At 37.3% G+C, this 26,521-nt stretch overlaps 1 protein-coding gene across 2 annotated transcripts in view; it reads left to right on the top strand.

Annotated features, from left to right (window-relative positions):
• Window positions 1–819: 819 nt before the first annotated feature.
• The window catches only part of tcerg1l (transcription elongation regulator 1 like), a 107,846-nt gene continuing 82,144 nt past the window's right edge, over window positions 820–26,521 (top strand). For both annotated transcript variants that reach the window (XM_048171220.1, XM_048171221.1), the window contains exons 1-4: window positions 820–1,327; window positions 2,256–2,584; window positions 6,586–6,732; window positions 8,132–8,312. In XM_048171220.1, the coding sequence (XP_048027177.1) occupies window positions 2,321–2,584; window positions 6,586–6,732; window positions 8,132–8,312 (592 nt within the window). In that variant the 5' untranslated portion in view covers window positions 820–1,327; window positions 2,256–2,320. The remainder of the gene's footprint in view (window positions 1,328–2,255; window positions 2,585–6,585; window positions 6,733–8,131; window positions 8,313–26,521) is intronic.

The following is a 26,521-nucleotide window of genomic DNA, read 5'->3' as shown; positions in this document are numbered from 1 at the left end:
TTTTGTGACATTCACAAGAGTCATGGATGATCCACTCACAACAAGACACCCCGTTGTGGGCAAAAGAAGAAGAAAAAAAGAAACTTTGGATAACCTCAATTATGGCTGTTCAAACATACCCCCTGGCGGTATAAGAAAAATATGATGACTTGTGCTTCAAAGTCACCATAGAGGATTGATTGATAAGGAAAAAAGAAAAGAAAAGCTTTTTGACTCCAAGGCCCCCCATTGACCAAGGCAATATTCGAAGGCTCCCCATGCAGACTAAGATATTTCCTCTGCAATGATGACAAATCTGCTTGTTTCATACTTTTTATGAACAGAAACTGACAACAGATTACAATAACCAATATTTCAGACAATTTATAGCATAAATATAGTTTAAAAAAAACAAAAAACATTTTCATTTAATTTAATCTTGATAATTATAATATAATAGACCTATATTAAAAAATAATTGTAATAATTAGCCTAATATATTGATATTTTCCCTTAACTTTTGCCCTGACTGAATCAAAAACTGAAAGATTATTTAATTAATCTTTTATAACTGATTGAAACTTCAACCTTCAAATGTGTCATGCACTTTTCAGATTTGATCTGTTATCCATTCTAATTAGGCTTTAAAAACCCCATGGGGCCCCCATACAGAACATGAGGGTCAAATAAACTCCCATGCAGGTTTTAAACAAAGTAAATCATGCCACTGTTAATGGATTAAAACAGTTGTCACATTATTCTATCATCCCAGATCATCTAAGGGCGAGTTGTGCGTCTTTGCGCGTCCTGACGCACTGTGCTGCGCACGGCGCCATCAGATCCGCTCAGAAAGCAAATGCACCCGGTCTGGACTGCCAGGACTTTGAGCTGAGCAGAAGCACAGTCGTATCTCTTCATCAACGAGGATTTTCTACACAAGTTCTACAAGCATGCTTAAGAAACAGAGGATTATATCGTGATGAGGAATGATTTTGAGATTCTTTAGGAGGCACCACCGCGGGTGGCTGGAGAATCATCGGCTTGACAGTGAACAGATTTCCACGAGATTCCCACGGAGCGAAATGAACAACCCGCCGCTGTGATCGTGCACATGGAGAGTGCGATCCAAGGCGCGTGAACGCACACACGTATTCTCTACGCTTTGGACACTTTGGACACCTTTCTTACTGGATATTCTTAGAAACCTTCGTCTGCAGCCACAGTTTCATATTGAATCTAACTGTTTATAGTTTGCATTATTTATTTATTTATTTATTTATTTTTTACCAGCGAAACACTAACAGACTCATAAATTATGTTGAACTAAACGGGTTTTGAAACCTCATAGGTGAGTTCGCATGCATTATTTGGTTAAAAAACGTCAGAATAACTTTCCCGTTTAAGTTATACAGAAAGGCTTTCTTGAAAATGTCTTGCATCCACCTGTTTAAGTCCATGCATGTGCTGCAGAATTTTGGGAGGGGAACCTATTTATTATGTTTCAGTGGGTTTTTAAAAAAAAATCAGATTCTGATATTCATGATCGCAACTTAATGTGTTTAGGATTATCTATGGTGAAAATATAGGCTAATATAACAGAAGTGTTGTGGTGATATTTGAGCTCTGGTTATGGGGTTAAAATAATTTACGCATGTGTAATTAGCCTTTTATTGTTTTTGTAATTTGTGCTAAAATGTGCATGAGCAACTTTCAGAGACTTTTGGACAGTGCAGTATAACAAAACATTATTTTTATCAAGTTCATCTAGGCGCTGTCTTGATGCGGTTTATTTTAGTGAAAGAGAATAACTTTTCCATTCAAGTTGTACGGAAAAGCTCTCTTGATAATGTCTCACCACCTGTGCATGCGGATGCATGTGCTGCAGAATTTGGGAGGGGAGCCTGTTTATTATGTTTCAATGAGCTTATACTGGTAGGCATATATATATATATATATATATATATATATATATATATATATATATATATATATATATATATATATATATATATAAATTCAGATTCTGACTCTCTTATTACCTGAACTAAATGAGATGTATATGTTTACAAGCAAGATTGTCAAGAAACGTTCGCTAACACAGACTCTTTCGGCCATGCAGTTAAAAAAAATATGCATGCGTAATTATGGAATGAGTGGTGAAATATGGATATAACTTTGAGAGACTTTTGACGAAAAATTATTGTTGACATCTATCTGTTTGTATCAATCGGAGACGCGGATAAATGTGCGATATCTATCTGATTTTTTTTTTCCAGTGTCCACTGCACGGGCAGCTTCCTCAGTCTCCATCCTTCTTATGCAGTTCTAGGATGCAGCAGGAATGATCCCGGTCCAGCGCGTTAAAGCTCAGCCTCAGCTGTGGCACGTGAGCGCGGAAGCTCCTCCGTGGCTCTGGATGGTCCCGACCACCTCCGGACTGTGTAGGGTGGGTTCTGCTCCTCCGGTGCTCATCTCCTCTCGCCCTCCTCCGCTGATTCAGGCGGTCTCGGGATGGCAGATGTCCTGCGATCCGTTTGTGCCCGTGATGCGCGCTGCCGCCACGGAGCCGGCGACCATCAGTCAGTTCACTCTGCCCAGTGTTCAGGTAACAGGCTTTTACATGCATATAACAAAGCCTCACTTACTCTACAGAACGATCTATAGAGTTTAAAACAGCTATTTAATTAATAAATAAATGAATTTGTTTATGATCCGGTAGTATTAAAATATAGAAAGGCCTCTTCAGCAAAAAATTGGTTCATCTGAGGGTTTCTTTTTACCCATCTTAGAGAGATTTCAGAGATGCAGAGCAACCATAGAAAAGTCTATGTTCAGTCCCCCATGGTTTTGAGAGACATTTGTTACTTTTCCAAGACCCATGCCTTCTGTTATATGGAATTTTTATACATATATTTGATATAATATGCACTGCAATATGTTAAATAATCCAGTGCTTCAGAAACATTTGCGTTCAATTTGTCAAATCAAGTGGCTTTTCTTAGTAAGGTCTTTTCACTATGACTAGTTCAAAAGTTTTTTTTTTTACCTCTGTTGTTGCTGGGTTAAGATGATTATAATATAGTTTATGCCATTAATTCATGTTCGGGTTCCAAATATCCTGAAAAGTTTGAAATTCTTAATGGAGATTTTAACATTTGAACTTGTTTAGATTACTGTTGAACTTATTACTCAGTGAATAATGTGTGTATAATGGATGAATGTTGATGTTATTGAAATTGCAATAGAGCAAATATTGCATGATCTCGATGCATTAAAGACCCCATGGCTTGACAAGTACCAAAACTGAAGAGAAAATGATCTTTTGTGTGGTCATTTGTGTATTGAGATATGCAGCCACCATATGCTGACTGTGCATTGATGTAAAAAACATATTGTAAATCACAGAACTAATTGAGTTTTAAATGCTTAGTACAAAAAGAAAAGGTAAATATGCTATACATTATGCACACATGCACAATTATAAAGCTAAAGCTATGTGTTTTATTATTATTATTATTATTATTTCATAATTTCAAGTGAGTGTCTTGTTTTTGTTAATGCTTTTATTGCGGTTTTGTTTCTTGGGCTGTTTACTCTTGAGCTGAGCATTTTTACTTGCTGTGATAATGAATTAATCAAATCAAGATGCCTTTCCAATAAAGTTCTTGATTAAATCTTGAAACAGATTTGTTAAAAGGTTATAGTCGACTGGCGGCTGCAAGAATACGTCTAATCATTTGGACAGGAAGGACTGAAATGTGCAGGACAGGATTTGATGTTGATAACATTTTATCAGCATCATTTTTGGTGAACAGTTAAAGCTGGAAATCAAAATTCATCTCCCTTCAGTTCCTCTGTATCACCACTAGAGGTGCTGAGCTCAGGATGGACTCTCCCATCCACAGCAGCATCCCCCTCACGACTCAAACTCGGCGTGACATTTAATCTGTGTGCCGGGCAGAGGCATGATCACCACTGCTCCACATCCCCAGCGTTGAGAACTTTGTGCTTCCACTTCATTAAAGTGCCGTTCAGAGGAGGCGGCAAGCATGAACTCAGTAGCACTGTACTGGAACCAGAGAGGGAGAGAGACAGAGACAGTGGGTGGAACGGCCCGGGTATATTATTTAAACAGAGACTTTGAGTTGCAGACAGCCTTCAGAAGCCTTTGATTGACTGCTACTGCAGAGAGGCATTGACGCAGAGCCGAGCATGATTGAACAGGATGTTATCCTGAACACAAAAGAAAAAGATACAGTATAATCTGCAGAGAACTCAGCTTTAAAGTCAACATGTAATGATGTCCACAACCAAGTTTCCTTTCATAATATGATGTGTTTTGAAGAAAAATGTACATGTACATAAAAAAAACAGCTCATTGTGCTGCTTGATATTGCAAACTGGTATTTCTTACCACATTATTTTAAAGGGGTCCCATTATGCCCCTTTATGAAGTCTTGATTTAGTTTTTAAGGCATACTAGAATAGGTTTTCATGCTTGATTGTTCAAAAAACATTATTTTTCACATATTTTACATTATTACAGAATGTTAAAATGCCCAACTTTACAGCAGAAAAAAAAAAAAAAAAGTTTACAGCCTGGTACAAAATGTGGTTTTAGTCCATATAGCTAATTTTGCCCTTCATGACAACTGTGAGGGGTTGATTTATTTTTTTTTTTTAACCCATCCATTTAAATTCTATTAATTATGCACACTTCATGAAGTTAATGCACACTTTCATTCATCTTGAAATCATATGATTCGATTTGATATGCGTCTTCCGATTGGGACTTCTGTAGACTTAGAAGCTTTTGCCAACGATGGGGAGTGGTGTTTAGCAGTTTTTGCCCTGAGGTTGATATTTAGGGGATTTGAAGAGAAAGTATTTGATGAACGTATACTATGTTCGGAGAGCATTCGCTCAATATCATTTTCTCATTTTTGACAGAGGTGCGTTTAGCGGCTTTTGTATCTCTGAACTCTTCATATGTATATATCTATATATCGACTAGCAACCTCTATGCTACCAGTAGCATAAAGCATTAGCTCCTTAGCTTGAGCTAGCTTGATCACGTTGAGCTAGGCGGCTGTGGTTTCAGCAACCAGGCACCTCAGCTCCACCCACGACCCGCCTCTTTGCCCATTTTTGGTTATTCGGGAGTGACGTGCAGTGACGCGTTGCCAAGATGGTGACGACTGGCTCCGCCCACTTTGGACTTCAAAAATGCTTTTCAGAAATACGGTGTAAATTTATTCAGATCTATGGTGTAAATATTAACAATGGCATCGATGTCAAACCAATTCAAGCCCAATTTAGATCCTGAGAATGTTACCAATCAAGGGAATTGTGCAGAAATTTGTTGGAAAACTATGGTAAAACAGACAGTAATTGATCACAAAACCATGGTTAATTTTCCAAAGGGGCGATGAACAGCTTACAAAAGCTGCAGTAAACACTACATGAAATGTTAGCTAGCAGGTTAGCGGAGCCAAACAGTTTTTCCATTTGTTTACATCTTAGCAACAACATAAGGTTGGAACGCTTAATAATAAAACATACTTACAAGTTGTGATCCATAAAGAACTGATTGTCCTGACAAAGTAGGAACAGTTACATCTTTCAGGAGAAGCCGGCATTGTACTCTCTTATGTTCTGGAATCTGTCCTCTGTAAAATGTGCAGCACAAAAAAAAATAAATTAACCACTCTAAGTTTGTCTGCCTTAGAAAGGCCAAACAAATGATTTTTGCAAAAAAACAAAACAAAAAAACAACAGCATCTCTCCAACTTAGCAGTAACATTCTTCATCTTCTCTAGCGCAGCTCAACCAGGCCACGCCCCCTTTTTTGCATATTCCTTGGGCGAGGATTATTTAAATGAGTAACATTGTGACTTCACAAGTGCAAAAAAGCGCGTTGTATTCGAAATGAGCCGTTCATTGTAGTTCTTGAAAAGCGTTTTCTGTTAAATAAAATATCTCCTTTTGAAGTGAACTTTAAAGGAAAGAAATGAAGTAAGCTTGTAGACTTTTTTATGCTCAAACAGCAACATTACACAATGACTAATGTTGAAACAGTGAAAAAGCATAATAGGACCCCTTTAATGTATTGTCGTAATTATAAACACACTGGTCTGTAGCGCAAATTGTTGTACCATTTACTGCACTTTGTTATTCTTCTTGATATTCCCCTATAGAGGTTAATGAATGGAAGTCTCACACATTCACAGAAAAAAAGCTTACTTCCGCATTGAAAAGTAAAGTGCATACTTTCTCTCGAGTTATTGATTGAGAGACCATTGATATGGCTGTTATTGAGGTTGTCATTTTAAACTGTAGTAATTAAACCTTCACTGTTCCAGAAAAGTCTGCTGTAATTAACATTATGAGTAAAAGCATTGATGTTTTGTGTTGACTCATGGGATTTTATCATTTATTCTTTTGCAGTTGGTGAAACTGGTGCGACCAAAATGATTTCTTGACAGCTTTTATATCCATACATCCCAGCCAAGTGTCATATGATTCAGTTCTTAACTTTTTTTCAATAAGATGGATCTGAATAGATCTCAGTGGTAATTTTATTTCTCTTCTGCTTGTCTATCCCAGTGGGAGATGCCATCCAGGCCTCATGTGTTGGGTTTCCAGCCTTCTGCGAGTGTGGATGTACTTCCAGTGTTTCCTCATGTATACCGGACGGTCCTGCCTCCACATTATGGCAAGGGCTGGGTGGAGAAACGTGTACCTGACTACAAGGTAAAGGATGCATTCACAGTAATTGATTAAACTCAACCTCCCATACATTGTAAATGCAGTTCTGGTGTACACTGATCAGGCATAACATTATGACCACCTTCCTAATATTGTGTTGGTCCCCCTTTTGCTGTCAAAACAGCCCTGACCCATCGAGGCATGGACTCCACTAGACCCCTGAAGGTGTGCTGTGGTATCTGACACCAAGATGTTAGCAGCAGATCCTTTAAGTCCTGTAAGTTGTGAGGTGGGGCCTCCATGGATCATACTTGTTTGTTCAGCACATCCCACAGACGCTCGATTGGATTGAGATTTAGGGAATTTGGAGGCCAAGTCAACACCTCAAACTTGTTGTTGTGCTCCCTGAATCCATTCCTGAACCATTTTTGCTTTGTGGCAGGGTGCATTATCCTGCTAAAAGAGGCCACCAGGGAATACCATTTCCATGAAAGGGTGTACATGGTCTGCAACAATGCTTAGGCAGGTGGTACGTGTCAAAGTAACATCCACATGGATGGCAGGACCCAAGGTTTCCCAGCAGAACATTGCCCAAAGCATCACACTGCCTCCACCAGCTTGCCTTCTTCCCATAGTGCATCATGGTGCAATGGGTTCCCCAGTTAAGCGATGCACACACACCCGGTCATCCACGTGATGTAAAAGAAAACATGATTCATCAGACCAGGCCACCTTCTTCCATTGCTCCGTGGTCCAGTTTCTGATGCTCACCACTGTTGGCTCTTTCGGCGGTGGACAGGGGTCAGCATGGGCACCCTGACTGGTCTGCAGCTATGCAGCTTCATACACAACAAACTGTGATGCACTGAGTATTCTGACACCTTTCTATCAGAACCAGCATTAACTTCTTGAGTAAATTGAGCTACAGTAGCTCGTCTGTTGGATCGAACCAGCCTTCGCTCCCCACGTGCATCATTGAGCCTTGGCCTCCCATGACCCTGTCGCCGGTTCACCACTGTTCCTTCCTTGGAGCACTTTTGACAGATCCTGACCACTGCAAACCGGGAACACCCCACAAGAGCTGCAGTTTTGGAGATGCTCTGACCCAGTCTTCTAGCCATCACAATTTGGCCCTTGTCAAACTCACTCAAATCCTTATCCTTGCCCATTTTTCCTGCTTCTAACACATCAACTTTGAGGACAAAATGTTCACTTGCTGCCTAATATATTCCACCCACTAACAGGTGCCGTGATGAAGAGATAATCAGTGTTATTCACTTCACCTGTCAGTGGTCATAATGTTATGCCTGATCGGTGTATATTTCATGTGATGTGAAGCACAAAACCTCATATCCGCTCGTGGGCATGAACAACTGTTTTGGGGAAACTTTCAATTTTTTTGCCATTCTGTAACTTCACAAGATTTATGTTTTCTCATTTGCAGTTTTATCTAAACAACACTTTGGCTCTTGAGACCACCTGGATCAGTCCAGAGGAAATGGGAATTTTCCAGCGTCAGGAAAAGCCACTGCTGAGGACGAATCAAACGGCGTTGAGCATATGTAGGCCAGCTGCAGCCTCCAGGAATATCCACACTCTACTTTTGACACCTAGGCGCATTTCAGGTAGGAGGGAGAATTTACCATCCCAGCACCCATTATCCTACCTTTGTGATTCTGGCTCGCTGTTTGGCTAACATTCATCAGAGGGCTTTTTTTTTTTTTTTTTCAATAAAGCTTTCTGTTTTCTAGTTACTCCCCAGACTATTTCAGTTTCTGCTTCTAGTTTCCTTTTAAACAGCTTATCCTTTGTAACTTTAATCTTCTTATTTAACTTGATGTAACAATATCAAGTTGTCAACTGAGATTTTACGGAGCAAAAACCGAAGCGAGGCTGTCACTCTGTTTTTGTGTTTGTGTGTGGGAAGAGAGGCGTGTTGATTTGTGCTTATGAAATGAAACTGAAATTACTTCAAACTTTAGCTCATTTTCAATCATAGTGTGGTTTAATCAACTAGAGCGTGCAGTGAAGACTGCTTAAGAGTGTGTAATGAAGACCCATAATGAGTATGCAGTAAAAACAAATTATGTCATTTGATTCTGGTAACCTGACAAATGTATACGACACACTTTCTATACTACGCATCTTAGGGTCATTCCTGTTTTGCAGTATCTTTTGAACTCTGTACCTTTTAAAAAGTTAATGCATGTGTTTAAACTAAAGTGTTTCTATAAAGAAGTATAGAGGACCTTATTTTATCCCTCTCAGGCTTTTATTATGCATTATAAATAAGTTTTTTAAAAAATATTTCCAGAGTGCAGATCTTTTTGCGTATAGCAGAATTTTGTGAAAAATGCACGTACACATTATTTAAAACATCTATTTACACAATGGCAAGAAAATGAACAGGATGGAAATAAAGAGCTGTGGACTGACAGTGAGTTTACATGAAGAAAGCAACTTGAAGTTCATCTTTTTTAAATATGTTTTAAAACTTTAAATATTATCATACTGATTTCTGCATTTTTAACAAACAGTTTGTAGCATCTATGCATTTAAGTTGTGTAACTTTTCAGCAAAGCTATTCATTAATGCTACATTCCAGACAGAAGAATACCCTTGAAAATAATGACTGAAACGATGCTTGAAGTCAGACATTCGACTTGTTTTTTGCCATAACTGGCATAAAAACACAAGATGTTCTTGTTAAGTCATGGTGCCATCTTTTGGTGTAGGGCAGGGGCTTTCAACCTTTCAGGACATCCACCCCCCTACGTTTATTTAAAGGTGCCCAAGAATGCTTTTTCACAAGATGTAATATAAGTCTAAGGTGTCCCCTGAATGTGACTGTGAAGTTTCAGCTCAAAATACCCCATAGATTTTTTTTTATTAATTTTTTTAACTGCCTATTTTGGGGCATAATTTAACAATGCACTGATTTAGGCAGCGCCGCACCTTTAAATCGCGTGCTCCCTGCCACACGAGCTGTCGACTATATTACAGCGCATTTACAAAGTTCACACAGCTAATATAACCCTCAAAATGGATCTTTACAAGATGTTTGTCATGCATGCTGTATGCATGCTTCGAATTATGTGAGTAAAGTATTTATTTGGATGTTAACGTTTTATTCTGAGTGAATTTGAGGCTGTCCTCTGTGGCTAACGGCTAATGCTACACTGTTGGAGAGATTTATAAAGAATGAAGTTGTGTTTATGAATTATACAGACTGCAAGTGTTTAAAAATAAAAATAGCGACGGCTCTTGTCTCCGTGAATACAGTAAGAAACGATAGTAACTTTAACCACATTTAACAGTACATTAGCAACATGCTAACGAAACATTTAGAAAGACAATTTACAAATATCACTAAAAATATCATGTTATCATGGATCATGTCAGTTATTATTGCTCCATCTGCCATTTTTTGCTATTGTCCTTGCTTGCTTACCTAGTCTGTTGATTTACCTGTGCACAGATCCAGACGTTAATACTGGCTGCCCTTGTCTAATGGCTTGATCATGGGCTGGCATATGCAAATATTGGGGGCGTACACCCCGACTGTTACGTAACAGTCGGTGTTATGTTGAGATTCGCCTGTTCTTCGGAGGTCGTTTAAACAAATGAGATTTATATAAGAAGGAGGAAACAATGGAGTTTGAGACTCAATGTATGTCTTTTCCATGTACTGAACTCTTGTTATTTAACTATGCTGAGGTAAATTCAATTTTTGAATCTAGGGCATCTTTAATGTTCACACTGCAGGCAATAGTGGCCCAAATCCGATTTATTTTTTTTGCTCATATGTGACTCAGATCTGATTATTTTATAATGTGAATAGCACAAATCACATGGAATCTGATCTTTTTGATTCTGATTTGGGCCACTTCCATATGTGGTCCTAGATCTGATCCAAGTAAGATGTTTTGCAATGCAACCTAAGTCTGAACAGGCATAACGAAATTCCTGCGACTTTCACGTCACTCTAGATTGACATTCGTCACAATTCTGCATTGATGGACCTCACTCCAAAGATTTCACATACCGGCAGTTCTTTGAACATGGAAGATGGCAGTGAAGTTCGTTGGTGGACAGGTACTCGTGCCCCCCTTAACGAGTTGAAAACCCCTGGTGTAGGCCTACATGTGACAGTATTGTGTGATTCACTTGATTGTGTTATAATAATGCACCTTTTACAAGATGTAATATAAGTCTCTGGTGTCTCCAGAATGTGTCTGTGAAGTTTCAGCTCAAAATACCCCACAGATCATTTATAGCTTGTCAAATGTGTCCCTTTTTGGGTTTGAGCAAACACACGCCGTTTTTGTGTGTGTCCCTTTAAATGCAAATGAGTTGCTGCTCCCGGCCCTCTTTCCAGAAGAGGGCGGAGCTTTAACAGCTCATGCTTCGGTTGCTCAACAACAACAAAGCTGATGAATCTCACACAGCCAAAATGAGGATTGTCAGTAACGGTGTTCAGCCTTACATTGTTCAAACCGGAGTCGACACTGATGGAGAGACTCAGGAAGAAGTTACAACTTTTAGAATGTTTGAACCATTAGAATGTTTCTGAATGGTTAGTGGATAAATTTATGTAGTTGCTGCGGAGTTGATTGAACTCATCGACAAGCATGTGTCGTCATGTCAATCTTTTGTGCAAATTCAGCGTTGAATTGATTCATTTGTGAAGCAGTCTGCCGTAAAATGATGACATGTCAGCAACACTCTACTACAACAACTCTTCCTCTTCTCTAAAGCAGCCCAACATGGCCTCATCCCATTTGTTGCGTGTTCTCGGGGCAGGGTTTATGTAAATTTTAGGGTTTGTGTTGTCACTAACTCAGGAAGAAGCTCGTTGTAGTCATTACCAGCCATTTGTTGCTGTCCTTAAAAAGCCATTTTTGTAAAGGAAAATATCTCCCTTTGCATTGTAAAACAGATTGTTGTAGCTTACAGGACGTTTACGCCACGTAGGCTACATAAACTTTGCTCCTTGCAAAAAAACATCAGCATACAGAAGTTTGGGAGCTCCGCGATCCAAACATGAGCTAGCAATAGCGTGGGAATAGTAGATCAGATTCATTTTGTGGAGACACATACAGTATATGTGGCCAAATGTGAAATCTGCACACCCTGCAAACCAATTGATCAAAACGCATGAAGTAACCCCATAAAATATACTCCAAAGTTAAATTTACCCACAGTGAACAAGTTAAATTGAAAACAGGCCAGGGATTCAGATACAGCTGAGCGGTGTATCATATAGAGTTCTGCATTTAATTCCAAACGCTCTTGCCCTCCAGCAGAGAGTCAGTGTGCTACACCTGTGCTCTTCCCCGATCGTAAGTCTGCAGATGCTTTCAGGTAAGCAGTGATGAATTTAGATTGCAGATGCACTCATGTGCCATTCAAAGATTAGTCCTTGAGAGATGAAAAGTTCACTCCTGTTAAGGGTTTTCAGTCTTTCAGACTGCAAATTCTGTAATGAGTGGAAGTGAATGGAATATCTTAGCAGCACAGATCCTGCACAAGCTCTCCAAGTCTGAATTGATGGTAAAAAATTGACCTTTTCTGCTACTCTTTTACATGTTTAACACTTCAAGTGTGCTTTAGAATAGAGTGAAGGTTTGAAAAGTGTTATTAAAGATAATAGACATTCTGAACATGAGAATGTTAAAATTGAAAATGTGAATGTAAACTCTTCAATATTTTTTTTTCTCCCTGGTATCCTCCAGTTCATCTTGTTGCAGCTTATGTTTGTCTTTCCATTTGGACTGTAATTAAGTTATCAGTAAGTTTTCTTAGTGGTTAAAAAGTTGTACATCAATTTTACCTTAGTGCTGTGGGTGTGACTTTAAAGGGTTAGTTCACCCAAAAATGAAAATTCTGTCATTTATTACTCACCCTCATGCCGTTCCACACCCGTAAGACCTTCGTTAATCTTCAGAACACAAATTAAGACATTTTAGTTGAAATCCGATGGCTCCGTGAGGCCTCCATAGGGAGCAATGGACACTTCCTCTCTCAAGATCCATAAAGGTACTAAAAACATATTTAAATCGGTTCATGTGAGTACAGTGGTTCAATATTAATATTATAAAGCAACGAGAATATTTTTGGAGCGCCAAAAAAAACTAAATAACGACTTATTTAGTGATGGCCGATTTCAAAACAATGCTTCAGGAAGCATTGAAGCACAGATGAATCAGCGTGTCGAATCTGCTGTTCAGAGCGCCAAAGTCACGTGATTTGACATGCGATCTGAATCATGATTCGACACGCTGATTCCTTTGTGCTCCGATGCTTCATGAAGCAGTGTTTTGAAATCGGCCATCACTAAATAAGTCGTTATTTAGTTTTTTTTTGGCGCTCCAAAAATATTCTCGTCGCTTTATAATATTAATATTGAACCACTGTACTCACATGAACCGATTTAAATATGTTTTTAGTACCTTTATGGATCTTGAGAGAGGAAATGTCATTGCTCCCTATGGAGGCCTCACGGAGCCATCGGATTTCAACTAAAATGTCTTAATTTGTGTTCTGAAGATTAACGAAGGTCTTACGGGTGTGGAATGGCATGAGGGTGAGTAATAAATGACAGAATTTTCATTTTTGGGTGAACTAACCCTTTAATGCCTTAAATTGCTGCAGGTAGGCCTACACTCTAAAAAATGCTGGGTTAAAAACAACCTAAGTTGGGTTAAATATGGACAAACCCAGCAGGTTGGGTTAAAGGTCACCTATTATGCCCTCTTTCACAAGATGTAATGTAAGTCTCTGGTCTGGTCAAGTTTCAGCTTAAAATACCCCACAAATTTGCCCCTATTTGGGGGTGAGCAAAAACATGCCTTTTACTATATTACTATATTGCTGGCTAAAAATAATCAATCCAAAATTGGTTGAAAAAGGTGGCTGGGTGAAAACAACCCAATCCCTGGGTTTGTCCATATTGAACCCAGCATTTTTTAGAGTGTAGGGAGTTTATTTAGGGAACAGAACTACTGAGTAGTACGTATGTGTTCAGTCCACCCAACTATGTCCAATATCGCTTATTCTAGATTGTTCTATTTCTAGTTCAAAGGCAAGCAGAGGCTATGCAAGCGTTTATTCTGACAGTATGAGAGAGACTCTGTGTATACGGTATATGTTGCCTAGAAGGAAGTGAGTCATGGACGCTATACATTCTTTGAAATTGTAAAGTCTCTTTTTGTGTTTCCACAGAAAAGTATAACAGTATATTTTAATTCTGGCTGAACTTTTGCTTTAAGTGCGCACCATATCGGCAACAACATGGCAGACAAGAAATTACGAATCTCTACACGTGAGCAGGTTGTCAAGCTTCAGCCTTGCAGACTGTGCTTTTCCTAACCCATTGAGGTTTTTGTGGAATTGAGGTGACAAATATTGTGATGAAAATAACAGATGTGGGTGTGGAAGTGAAGTCTGCTGCCATCTGTCAAACACTTCTACGGTTCGTGGTTGCCTCTGTACGCTTCATAACCCCAAAATCATATCTCTACACCCCATAACCAAAAAAAAAAAAAAAAAAAAACCCAAAGCAGTCTGTTTCTGTGGCTGAAAAATGTTGAGATGGGAGGAAATTACTTGTTTCTCATGCATGTATAGATGCAAATCCATTTGTTGTGACTGATGTTTTTGTGATGTATTCTGAGCATCTTATTTAGCTACGTGCCTACTGGGTTAAAAATTGGTCTATATATATATACAGTGATATTTATGATTAATATTACGTACTTGCATGCTGCTGTGAAGGTCATGAATGAGGAAACAACTTAAATATTTTATGGAATGGAAAGTTCTCTGGAAGCCCATAAACTGTTATTGTACATTCAGGAATAGGCCATCTACATGGAGTTTAAAAGGAGCATCAGAAGTGATGTTGGCAACTCAAAAATGTTCTTTAAACATGCAAAACTTTCCTTTTATAACTCTTTTGGGGCATAAAATAAGCATTCGACCCGTCTGTTGCCCGTCTGTTTCTCTAGGCCACAGGCAAGTTGCCTGAGAATTAGAAAGTTGATCTTTGATCTGGAGAATTACAAAATCTACTTGATCTTTGTCTTCACCTTTGATGAGCTTAGCTCGACATAAAGGTGAAAGGATCAAACCATTTTTTGAACGCACCTCTGCGTCAGTTACAAAGCGATAGTTATTCACCCTCAGCACAACAAAGCTTTGGGGAAAAATTGAACTTCAGAAGTTAGACGTCTGTGTCCGGGAATCAGCTCAGGAGTGGTATTGAGAGTTGTTCTTACAAAGTCATCCTCACAGGCTCGAGCCGTTGATGAGCGTTAGCTGAGGCAGTAATTGGTGCCAGAGGGTGTGCGGCGTTCTCAAAATCGAACACTGTGAGGAAGTCCAATTTGTGTCCTCGCAGTCACACTTCCTTACCGCAGGGAAAAGGAAGTTCTCGACATCTGCAAACACATCCACACAGGTCAGCACCAGTTTAAGAGCTTTTCCCTCAGGTAACGGCGTATTTTATTAGGGCTGTTCTCGTGATAAATTGATGCGGTGCGTGCAGCATTTGCCTTTTGCTTTTAAAAAAAGTGTTGTAGGACTGCTTTTTTCTCTCATAGTGCTGATGTCTGTCATACTATGGTGTTTTCCTCAACTTTCTCGATTTTAATAAGCCTGCAACTACAGTCTTGGCCTCACATGTCACGCCCACAGCTCTTTAACTGACTTTCTCATGCACATTGCACACAAAACTGGATGCTACAATCTAAGTTCCAATCTAGGTTGACATTAACATTTTTGAAAAATTAATCTCAAATTTTAAAGGTTAGTGGGATTAACAGTTGCAAAGATATTCTGAGATTTTTTTTTAAGGTACTTAGTTGCAAGTCAAAGTAGATATCCAGAAGCAGAACTGTATATTCTGGTATTATTATTCAGCTATAAACATGAAAACTAAAATTGTTTTTCTGCTGAAAGAGACAATTGGCAATGTTTCACCTGAAAATTCACCTGAAAGAGACAGTTGGCAGTTTTTTTTTTTTTTGTTGTTGTTGTTGTTTTTTTTTTCAACTAAAAGAGAATTGCCAAATTCTTCACTGGACAATTTACCTGAAAGAGACAACTGGCACATTTTCACCTGAAAATTCAACCAAAAGAGACAATTGGTAAATTTTTCACCATAAAATTCAACTGAAAGAGATAATTGGCAGATTTTTCACCTGAAATGTACCTGAAAGAGACAGTTGGTGGATTTTTTACCTGAAACTTTATCTGAAAGAGACATTTGGCACATTTTTCACCTGAAAATTCAACTGAAAGAGATTTTTGGCAGATTTTTCACCTTAAAATTTATTTGAAAGAGCCAAATTGCAGATTTTTCATCTGAAAATTTATTTGATTAGCTGTAGTATATTGTACATTCCAGTAGCTCAAACAGTATAACATGGTGCTAGCAACACCAATTCTCAATTCAATGTAAGTTAAAATAAATTCATCTGGCAAATGCATAAATGTAAATGTACCAATGTAGAAGAGAAAAATGTGCTCTTTAGCAACTCTTGTGGCAACAGTTAGAATGATATATTCACTTATGTTTTATGACCTTCAGTCATATTTTGAAATGATGCACAAAATCGATCTTGGGTGACTAGAAACATCTGTGTACTACACGTATTTAGAGTATGTTACAGGCTTAAGAGATTAAAGTAAATATAAATACATTTGCAGGCACACACGTAATTGGAGGGAAACAGATATTAGTCAAATGATGTTCCACAAATGTACCTTTTCATTTGCATGTCATTTAAAATTATTTAAGTTTTTTTTTTATTTTTTTACTAATTATTTTTTTTTTCATAATGCAAGACCAATGAAAAATGCATTGAAAAGAGGGTATGTTTGGAAAATTATTGTTGAAGGTGCAAGATTGGAAATGCGAACATACAATTGTGGCATAATGAAAACATAGCAAATCAATATCTGAAGCAAATAATTTCCTGGTTATTCGGGCATTCTTCATCTACCCAGCACAGAATCTGCCGCTAGCCATGCGTTCTAGGTCCACCGTTAATAATCTGTTCTCTGCAGTGTTTACATCTAACCAAAGGAAATAAGAAATATTTTCAGTACAAAGTAAAAAGGCGTAATAGCTCAGTTTCATCCCTCAGGGCCATTAAACTCCACCTTTTGAAGGTTCCCATATCTGTTCTGAGGAAAGAAATAGGTATTGATCCATAACACTACTCCTGCTGGATGTCATATACCGATAAACCAATATTTTATGCTGATTTATTTGTCATATGTTTGTCCTTTTTGATTCACATCAGCGTGGAAATCAATAAGTGCAGTTATATGGTTTATGGAATACATCTGTGTGCTGTCTCTGAGGGATATTTTAGCCTCTATGTTGATGGAAAGGTAAAAACACACAGAATGAGTTAATAAAAATGTCAGAGCTTAGTGGAAACAATGGGATTTAATATATGAGCGTAAATAAAATAAATCAACAGTAAAGGATCTATCATGAATTTTCATTTTTTTATGAGCTGTATATTTAATATGTACATTACTATTCAAAAGTTAGTAGATACTACTTTTATTGAGCAAGGATGCATTAAATCAATCCAAAGTGAGAGTAAATACATTTATAATGTTATAAAAGATTTTTATTTCAAATAAATGCTGTTTTATATAGCAGTACTGTGGCATATATAACTTTTTGGCTTGTGGTTTCCAAAGTTACTAGCCACTCAGCATTTTCACTGGCCACAATTTTGAAATTTATACCATAGGGAAAAACTGCCATAGATATTTTTAATATTATCTCATCATTTGGCAGCAGGTAAATTAGGCTGCTGTCACTTTAAGACCTGACGTGCGGATCCATTATACCGTTACACAAGCATTTTCTTTCTCAACTGTTTATGTTCACTTAAAACATAACTGACTGTGTTTACATGAATACTCACCAAGTCTGGCATTTTGACATTATTTTGTGTGTATTTAACTGTTTAAGCGCAATAAGCATGGGAAAAAGAAATCGATTTAGTACTGAGAGGTGGCTTTATGTGCGCACAATTTGGGTGTGAGCACAAAATCTGAGGCGGTTTGTGTGTCAACTCACTGTCGGAGAGATTAGAGAGAGAGAGAGAGAAAACGCAGCTGGTATCATGTATCTATTGTGCACAAAATGAGTATCGGAAATGTTTCAGATATTTCAGTGTCGATATGCATAGAAAAATCGATATTTTTGACAACACTACATTGCACTTAGTTCATTATTTCAGCCTGCCGAAGTGGCTAGTAGGAGTGACTGTGTTACACGCCACTGCTGAAATCCATGTGTGTTAATGTCAAGCCCTGCGTGTGTATATATGTGTGTGTGTATGTATATATATTTATATGCTGCATGTGTATATATGTATGTGTTCGTGTATGTATATGTATATGCTTACATTAATTATTATTTTTTAATTTTTTAAAACTAAGCAATCAATCCAAACGTGACATTAGTTTTGTAGCAATTTATGAACATATATAGTTGGAGAAGGAAAAATGCCTCCAAAATAAATGTTTTAGGCAACCAAACTAGTTCAGGCTTTATTTTAGCTCGCTCAGGGTCATTCATTTATCATCTAATAGGTGGAAGCATTGAAATGCTTCCTGAGGGCTTTCCTGAGAAGGGCTCATTCTGTTGTGTGCATTTTCAGGATCTACAGTGTGGTTTCTAGGCCAAAAAGTCATTTTTACTTTAACCCACCATTCCTCTGCTTCACAGACCCGCTCTGAAATCTCATTTTTCATCTTCATGAATTTTAGCCTGGTCTTATTGACAGGACCTAATGGAACGTGAAAAGTCACTCTGGTTGCCTTGTCAAGAAATATGCAGCTTCTGGAAAATAGAGTTTAAAAGTTGAGCAGGCGATTTAGAAGTGCGCACTGAAGCGTTTTGGCCCACCTTGAATGGATCATGCCAAAGCTCTCATGGGAACTTTAATGAGGCTTTAAACACCTCCACGTGGAACTTGTCATGCTTTTATTTTGTGCCACCATGAGATTCGTAACCAAGACCGAACATCTGAGAAATGGTTTGATCTCATTAGAGATAAAGGCTGAAATCAATCACACGGCATCCATGCTAGTACATCAAAATGTGTAAGAAAGAGAAAGAAACTCTGTTTACTTTAGCTGTGCTAGAAGAATCCACTGCGGGGCAACAGTCACACGCTCCTTCGCATATGACTCGAGCGAGTTCAAACAGAATTCTTGCCACATTTGAAATAAGAAACATTGATTTGTCTGACACACTTTCACCGCAGACTGTGTGTGAATACTAATTATACACTGTGGAACTTCGCATTTTTATTTGTGTATTCCAGGGTGTGAATTAAACAATGACTTTCAGGGGGTTAATGTCTATAAAAGAGTTTTTCAATCATTTTCAAGGGCACAATCTGTTGAGCAGTGTCTCAAGCAATCCCTATTTGGGCAAATCGTACTTCACATCAGCCAAACCCACAGGAATTATATTGGTCATAGAGTGCTCTTTTAATAGCTCAAGAGAAATAATGGTGCTCTTAATGTTTACTTCAAGTATATCAGCAGATGTTTCCCTTAAAATGACTTGGAAGTAAAAGCAGACACAGATGGGACAATTGTTCATATATATTTGATGCGTTTGAGTTTTGACTTTTGATTGCATACTTGTTGCAGAATCTGATTTCACAGAGTGCACCCTGTTCCTAGATCAACATCTTTTTTGATCCTGGAACAACATTCCAAACAACCAATCAGATTTGAGGGGCAAGTTTACAGTTTGGGTCAAGTTTTGGCTTACAACCAGTGTTAGGTGCTTCTACATCAGTGTTATTAATTTCCCTCTGACTTTTTTGGGTAGAGTTAGGTTTAGGGGTAGAGATAGGACAACATTTTCGGACAGAAATGTTGTTCCAGGATCAACAAAATATGTTGACCCAGGAATGCCTCTAACTCGGCAAAATCAGGACATGCACACTTGCTATCCTAATTTGCAAGACATTATTGGGATGGCACCTGGAAGATGCATATGAGATTATTTTGGTCTTTCTCTTAAGGCTGGTACACACCAAACTGACAAGGTCAAAGGTCTAGCGGCCAACAGAGGTCCGACTAAAGCCGACGTGCAGAACACACTGCAGAAACTTGCTTCACTTGTTGAACAGTACCAACTGCCCTATTATGGCCAAAAGTGACATTTCTGTCATGTTGTTCCTTTCTTCATCTTCGGACCACAAATTAAAATGTTTTTGATGAAATCGAGTTTTTTTTGTATTTTTATCTCCCATTAAAAAGCATTGAAATTAACACATTCAAGGTCCAGAAAAGTAGTAAAGACATTGTTAAATAGTTAACGTGGCTACAGTGGTTCAACCTTAAAGGGGACCAATAATGCCACTTTTACAAGATGTAAAATAAGTCTCTGATGTCCCCAGAGTGTGTATGTGAAGTTTTAGCTCAAAATACCCCACAGATCATTTTTATAGCATGTTAAAACTGTCACTTTTGGGGGGTTATTTTTGTCACTTGAGTCATTCTTACTTTTGAGACATTATTTTTGTTTTGTTTTTGCACACAAAAAGTATTCTCGTCGCTTCATAACATTAAAGTTGATCCACTGTAGTCATGTGGACTATTTTAGCGATGTCTTTACTACTTTTCTGGACCTTGAATGTGGTAATTACATTGCTTTCTATGGGAGATTTAAAAAAAAAAAATAACCCCACTGATTTCATCAAAAATATCTTAATTTGTGTTCTAGAGATGAATGAAGGTCTTGCAGGTTTGGAACAACATGAGTGTGAGTAAATGATAGAATGACAGAAACTTCATTTATGAGAGAACTAACCATTTAAGGGAACATTCCATTTGATAATTTTGCAGACATTATGAACATTATTTTGAATGTTCTCTGAATTTTCTGTAGTTGTAACATAATAAAATAAAATAAAATAAAATAAAAGTTAAGAGTAATATCCAACTAAAACCTTTCCGAAAAATGCTCCATGAACGATAACATTAATAAAGAGCAGACAACTTTGAACAAACGTTCTATTAATGTTACTAGAAGAACGTTCATAACTTTGAGTTTGTTCATAGCTTTGACCCTGTGTTATGATACATTTTTATCATAACACAGTGTCAATTGGTATTTACATCCGATGAGTCACTTTTTTTGTTATTCATAAAATCCATGCTTTTAATAACTTTCATTGATTAAAAATGTGAATGCAGAGCATGCTACAATACTTTTGCCCCCAATTAAGACATCAGCCAACCAACACAATTTCAAATCAATATATGTTGGCAACTGTTCATATACCAGCAATGCATTTTACCTCAGCCAAACCCCTAAATCTACCTGGATTTCAAATTTAAATGTCTAGAAAGCAACCTCAGTGCCAAAAATCACTGAATTTGGCTACAGTATGCATGAGCTAGAGGTCGATTTAAGGTAAGATCCAAAACATTCTCCTGCCTTTTGTCTTGCACTGATAAACTAATATTTATGCTGATTTATTTGTCATGTGGTGTTCCTTATTCACATTAGTGTGAAAATCAAAAATCTGAGGGATTTTTAAGCTTCTGTGTCGATGGAAATGTAAAAACACACAGAAAGAGTTGATGAAATGGTCAGAGCTCAGAGGAAACAGTGCTTTAGTAACTTATGAGCATAGATAAATGATGGTTATTAGATTTCCTGTTATTAGACATGTAGTCAATGGTACAGTAAATGGGAAAGAAATTAACACAGATTGTATTTTTTGAGAAAAAATGCTCATTTAAAGTAATGTCAGAGGCAGAGAATGTTATTAGATTTAAAAGCAAACATTTTTTTTTTTTTTCTAATGTGGGCGGATGAATTGTGCAAATTATGATCGTGAACATGCATTAAATGGATTTGTTAACCCAAAAATGAACATAAGGTCATTATTTTCTCAACCTTGTGTATTTTGAACCCTGTGCGACTTTCTTTTTTTCATGGATCACAAAAGTTGAAAAGATTTCATTGTTCTTTTTCCATTTATTTACAATGAATAAGGGTTAGTTTTAAAGGATGCCAAATCAAAAGTATAAGCCACTTTTATAGTGCTTTTGAGAAACCCATGAGTAAAGGAGTGAATGTAAAGAGTGAGTAAATAATGATAGATAATGATAGAAAGTCATGTTGACTTCAGACCCATGTTTACTAAAATTGTTGTGCTTCTGCCAAACTTCTTTCTCAACTCAACTCAACTCAACTCTCTAACTTCATAAATTACTGTTGAAAGCCTCTTCTTCAGGCAGTTACCTTCAATCAATGTTTACCCTGAAAAGAGGTGCTTAGCATTATTATCTGGCCTTTGTTACAGGAGGAGTCTGGGGAGGCTGATGACATAATTCAACAAAATAAGCTGTTTTCAGGGAGACGGTATGAAGTAGGTGGATGGTTAACCAGGTAAATGAGGTAACAGTGGGAGGACAGCATGGTGAGAAAGACAGAGACTCTGACACAGAGCCTCTTTTTGGATCAAGATGATGGCAGTGTAGTCTGAAGCACACGTAAGTGGTCGAAAGTTTCATAAGTGCAATCACTCGCCATTTCAGCTCCGCAGCAGGACAGACAGCTCCACAGCGCTGAAGGCTCCCGCTACATTTACCCTTGTCTTGGCCTGAATCTTTCTGCTCAATTTCTTTGAAACAAGACCACCAGAGAGAGATGGGAGAGATTGCTAGAAACATGTCACACTCAGATGTGAACACACACACACACACACATATATAGGGGTGTTTCTGCAATTGGCACTTTTGACACTGTGGACTTTTAGAAAATAAAAGTTTTAAAAGTTTTCTTAAAACACTTTTTACACTCTCAATATTTTATTTATTTTATTTATTTACACCCACACACCCACACACACACACACTACTACTACTACTACTACAGTGTCATTTCCACCCAGTGTAGTATTAATATACATTTATAGTACATATTCATATTTTCAATATTTTTTATTCATTTAGTTTTCTTTTTAATTTTAGTTTATGTGCCTTTGTCGTTTTTATTAGTTTTACATATATTTCTATTTAGCTTTAATTGTTTTGTTTTTTTTGTTTGTTTGTTTGTTTTAGTCATTTATTTTAGTCCTTCAACTTCAAATTATTTATTTTAGTTAGCTGCCAATACAACATGTATATTTTTTTGGTAAACTCTGGAAAGTTTTTTTTTTTTTAAACTTCTGAGAAATAATGCCTTTTGTGAGATATGTATAAACTTGCAATTCTGCCGTTTAGTTGTCTCGCAATTGCAAATTTATCTCACAATTCTGACTTTTTTTTTTTCTCAGAACTGCAAAATATAAAATTGTGAGAAAAAAAGAGTCAGAATGTAGGATAAAAAGTTTACCAGAGGTTTACCACACAATACAAATATTAAAGCCAAAAAATATGTATCAATGCAACTTTCATGAAGTAAAATCAGTAAAAGGCTTCCTTCCGCTGGAAAAAATAGTCCCTGACTGTGAACAGCAACAGAAGTTACATTTATTACGCCATTAGATGGCGACAAAGATTGTTTTTATGAGCGGGTCACTCAGTCGCAAAGACTTTTATATTGAAATTTGTGAACATGGAACGCAAATGGCAAATGCTTTGACTAGCGCTGTCAGTGTCAGCAGGGCACGGGAAAACCCATTAAACATTAAAAGGACAAGATCTCAGCAGATATTCAAAAGGATTTTTTTATTATGATCATAGGACTGACCTGAAGGAAAATGCTAAATCTGAATGCAGGTAATACACTCGGTCACTAGATATCTCTCTCACAATACTCTTCTACATAATGCAGTAAGCTTCAATGAACAAAATCAACGCAGAACAAACATATGTTTACGTTGCTAAGAGTGGTTGCTAAGACAGATGTAGCAAAATACACACTCAATGGTGCAGCAATACTTATGTCATGCGGTCAGCTGTATGTTTTTGGGAATTTTACAACGGCTTCGAGCGCAGCTCAACCAATCAGAATCAAGTGCCAAGTTGTATTTTAAGTAACTTATGTAAAAATGCCTATAAATATTTATTCACAAAAAATGAAGTAAAAAAATACTTTTTGTTTTGATGATCATTTTTTTAATAATTAATATTTTTATGATATACAGTATATAAAATATTTATTATGTAAATATTATAGTATATTACCTCTGCTGAAGCATCTGGGACAAAGGAAACAATCAAATCAAAAAAGATAAATGCTCATATTTCATATATGATAAAATAAATATATAAAACAAATTAGTAAAAAGTTTCCATTTTAGATTGAATGCAGCGTTCTGTAACAAAAAGAAACATTTCTGGGACAGTTCATACTGTATAACTCGAAGAATCACTCAGATATACTGTATACTATCATGGGGGACATGGCTGAGGTGTCAAAACCAACATTGGCCGTGGTTCAAATGTAACTTGTGAAAGCATAAATTGTAAGGACTTGTTTTAGGAAGGTTTGAGAACACTTCTTAGGAGCACAGCAATAATTGCTCCCCTGGAGACCGGGAAAATGGCCTCATTCCTGCAGCCTTTGGCCACCGTAGTATTTATAGTGTTTCTCCTTCATTGTTAAACCTGTCAAGAGGCAACACCCAGTGACCAAATAAAGAAAGATGATTTTTTTTATATATTATCTCAAGTGTGCTTTTGTCTGAGTGTGTCTCTTTTGAGGATTTACCTCTGTTAAAGTCACATGGTGTGCTGGGCTGGCTCTCAAGAGAAGCCCCCAGTGGATGTATAATTCACAGTTTCTATTTCACGTCATGACCACGCAGAGCGCTTCCTGATGAACGATGCATTGTTTATGTGATCTGTGGACCTGTCACTTCATCTCCAGTGGTTAGGTATTTAACTCAAGCAGTTAGAGCCACATTTATCATTACTATCAAGCTAAAAGGTTAGTAGAGTTTAATCCACGGTCCCCATACCCTTTGCTTCAGCTGTCAGATGACAGAGTATTCCTTCCCCACCAGCCCTCTGTTTTCCCGCCTTCTGAAATGTTCTCGCAGTATGGGAGAGTGGATGTGCTGGAGCGGCTCCATATGATATATTCCCCGGTGGCCTGATTTCCAGTGCGGTACATGTGCATGCTAACTGCTCTGGTTGGCTCTGATCCGCCCACTCAGTACCATTAGATAAAGTGTTTCAGTTGCTCAGCGTGGAAGAAACACCCCGCCTGCTCACTCCAAAGACCTCTTCAAGGTTTCGTTAAAAAGCATTTCCCTCGCTCAGTGGAGGCAGGCGATGAAAAGGGTGGAGAAGAGACGAGCATGTGAGCTCATCCAGGTGACTAATAATGGATCTTCATCATGGTTTGGTGCGTTGTAGAGCACAACAATGACCATCCACATTGGCTAGGCATTTCAAAAAGATCTGCAATAAAGAATTCAAAACCATAAACCAAAGCAAATCACACTGAAAACTTAAAACTTAATTTTTTTTTTGTATACACCGAAAAAAAAAAAAAGATTAACCCTTAAATGCATTAATGTTTTGCCAGTTATTATTATTATTATTACATATTCGGGTCTTTAGTTTTAGCGATCTATATCTAACACAGATGGATCTCTACCTGTCGTGATAATATAAAACTCTCCTGATATCAGAGTAACAATTACAGAAGAATAAGATCAAGCATATTTTGTAACCTTTTGGAGCTTAGAAGGGTTCAGTTTGAGCAGATGTTTTATTCTGTCATCACTGTCCTCATCAGAGCGCATTTTCCAGTACATTCAGCATCTGGCTCATATTCGTGATCTCAAACATATTATCATTTTCAACATCTTTTCAACAATATTTTGATCACTGACAGCTTCTTCACCAGATCCACCATCAAGCGACAGTGATACTAATATTTGATTGCGTACTTGCTCTGCAGTAAATCGCTGAGCCATTTCAAGTTTCTCTGATGATACATCCTATTCTTTTGTTTTCTGCCTGCAGTAACTATGAGTGAATCGTCACTTCATCATTTTGTATCAGACATTACCACCTTGAGGAATAAATGTGAATTGCACTTATTAAATCGTTTGTTCACCCAAAAATGAAAATTATCCCATGATTTACTCACCATCCTAGGTGTATATGGTGTATCTTCTTTCAGACGAACACAATCAGAGATATATTTAAAAATATCCTTAGTCATTGTGATATTTACTTGCAATTTGAATATTGAATATAAAATCCAAAACTATTAGTCATTGATTATAATGTAAATTACAATATATTTGTTATGGCAAAATATTCAAACATATGCACATGTCATTAGACGTTGTGGCAGAAGTCAATTTTGTTATTCGTAATGCTTTATAGGAGTCGTGGTTGTAGTCCATGTTTCTATACTAAAGCTCCAGGATTATGCATAGAATCAGTTTTATTCCATACACTAAAAAAAATTGTGTAGAAACAGTTTTTGCTCAGAAATTGCTTGTAAATTTCTCAAGTAATTACAAATGGCAAGTATCACATTGAATTAAACATGAAATTTTGAAGTAGAAAGACTGAAATAGTATTTTCTTGTAAAATGTACTATTAATAATCTTTGTTTTATTTACTTTGAGAAATCTTTTTATTTATTTATTTTTTTTTACAGTGCATAGTTCTTAAAAAAATTCGCACTCACTTATGGTCTGTACAGAAGTATGTACTAAAATAGTAGAAAATAATTTTGAATGAAATGTTATGGAAATTAGGATATATGGAGTTGGTAGAGCTACACCAAGTCATGGGTTTGATTTCCAGCGAGCGCACATACTGATACAATGGCTGTGGATTCCCTGTAACTTTA

The sequence above is a fragment of the Megalobrama amblycephala genome, linkage group LG20, assembly GCF_018812025.1.
Source record: "Megalobrama amblycephala isolate DHTTF-2021 linkage group LG20, ASM1881202v1, whole genome shotgun sequence".
NCBI lineage: Eukaryota > Metazoa > Chordata > Actinopteri > Cypriniformes > Xenocyprididae > Megalobrama > Megalobrama amblycephala.
The sequence above is the reverse complement of the archived record's forward strand: the minus strand, read 5'-3'. Positions and strand labels throughout refer to the sequence as shown.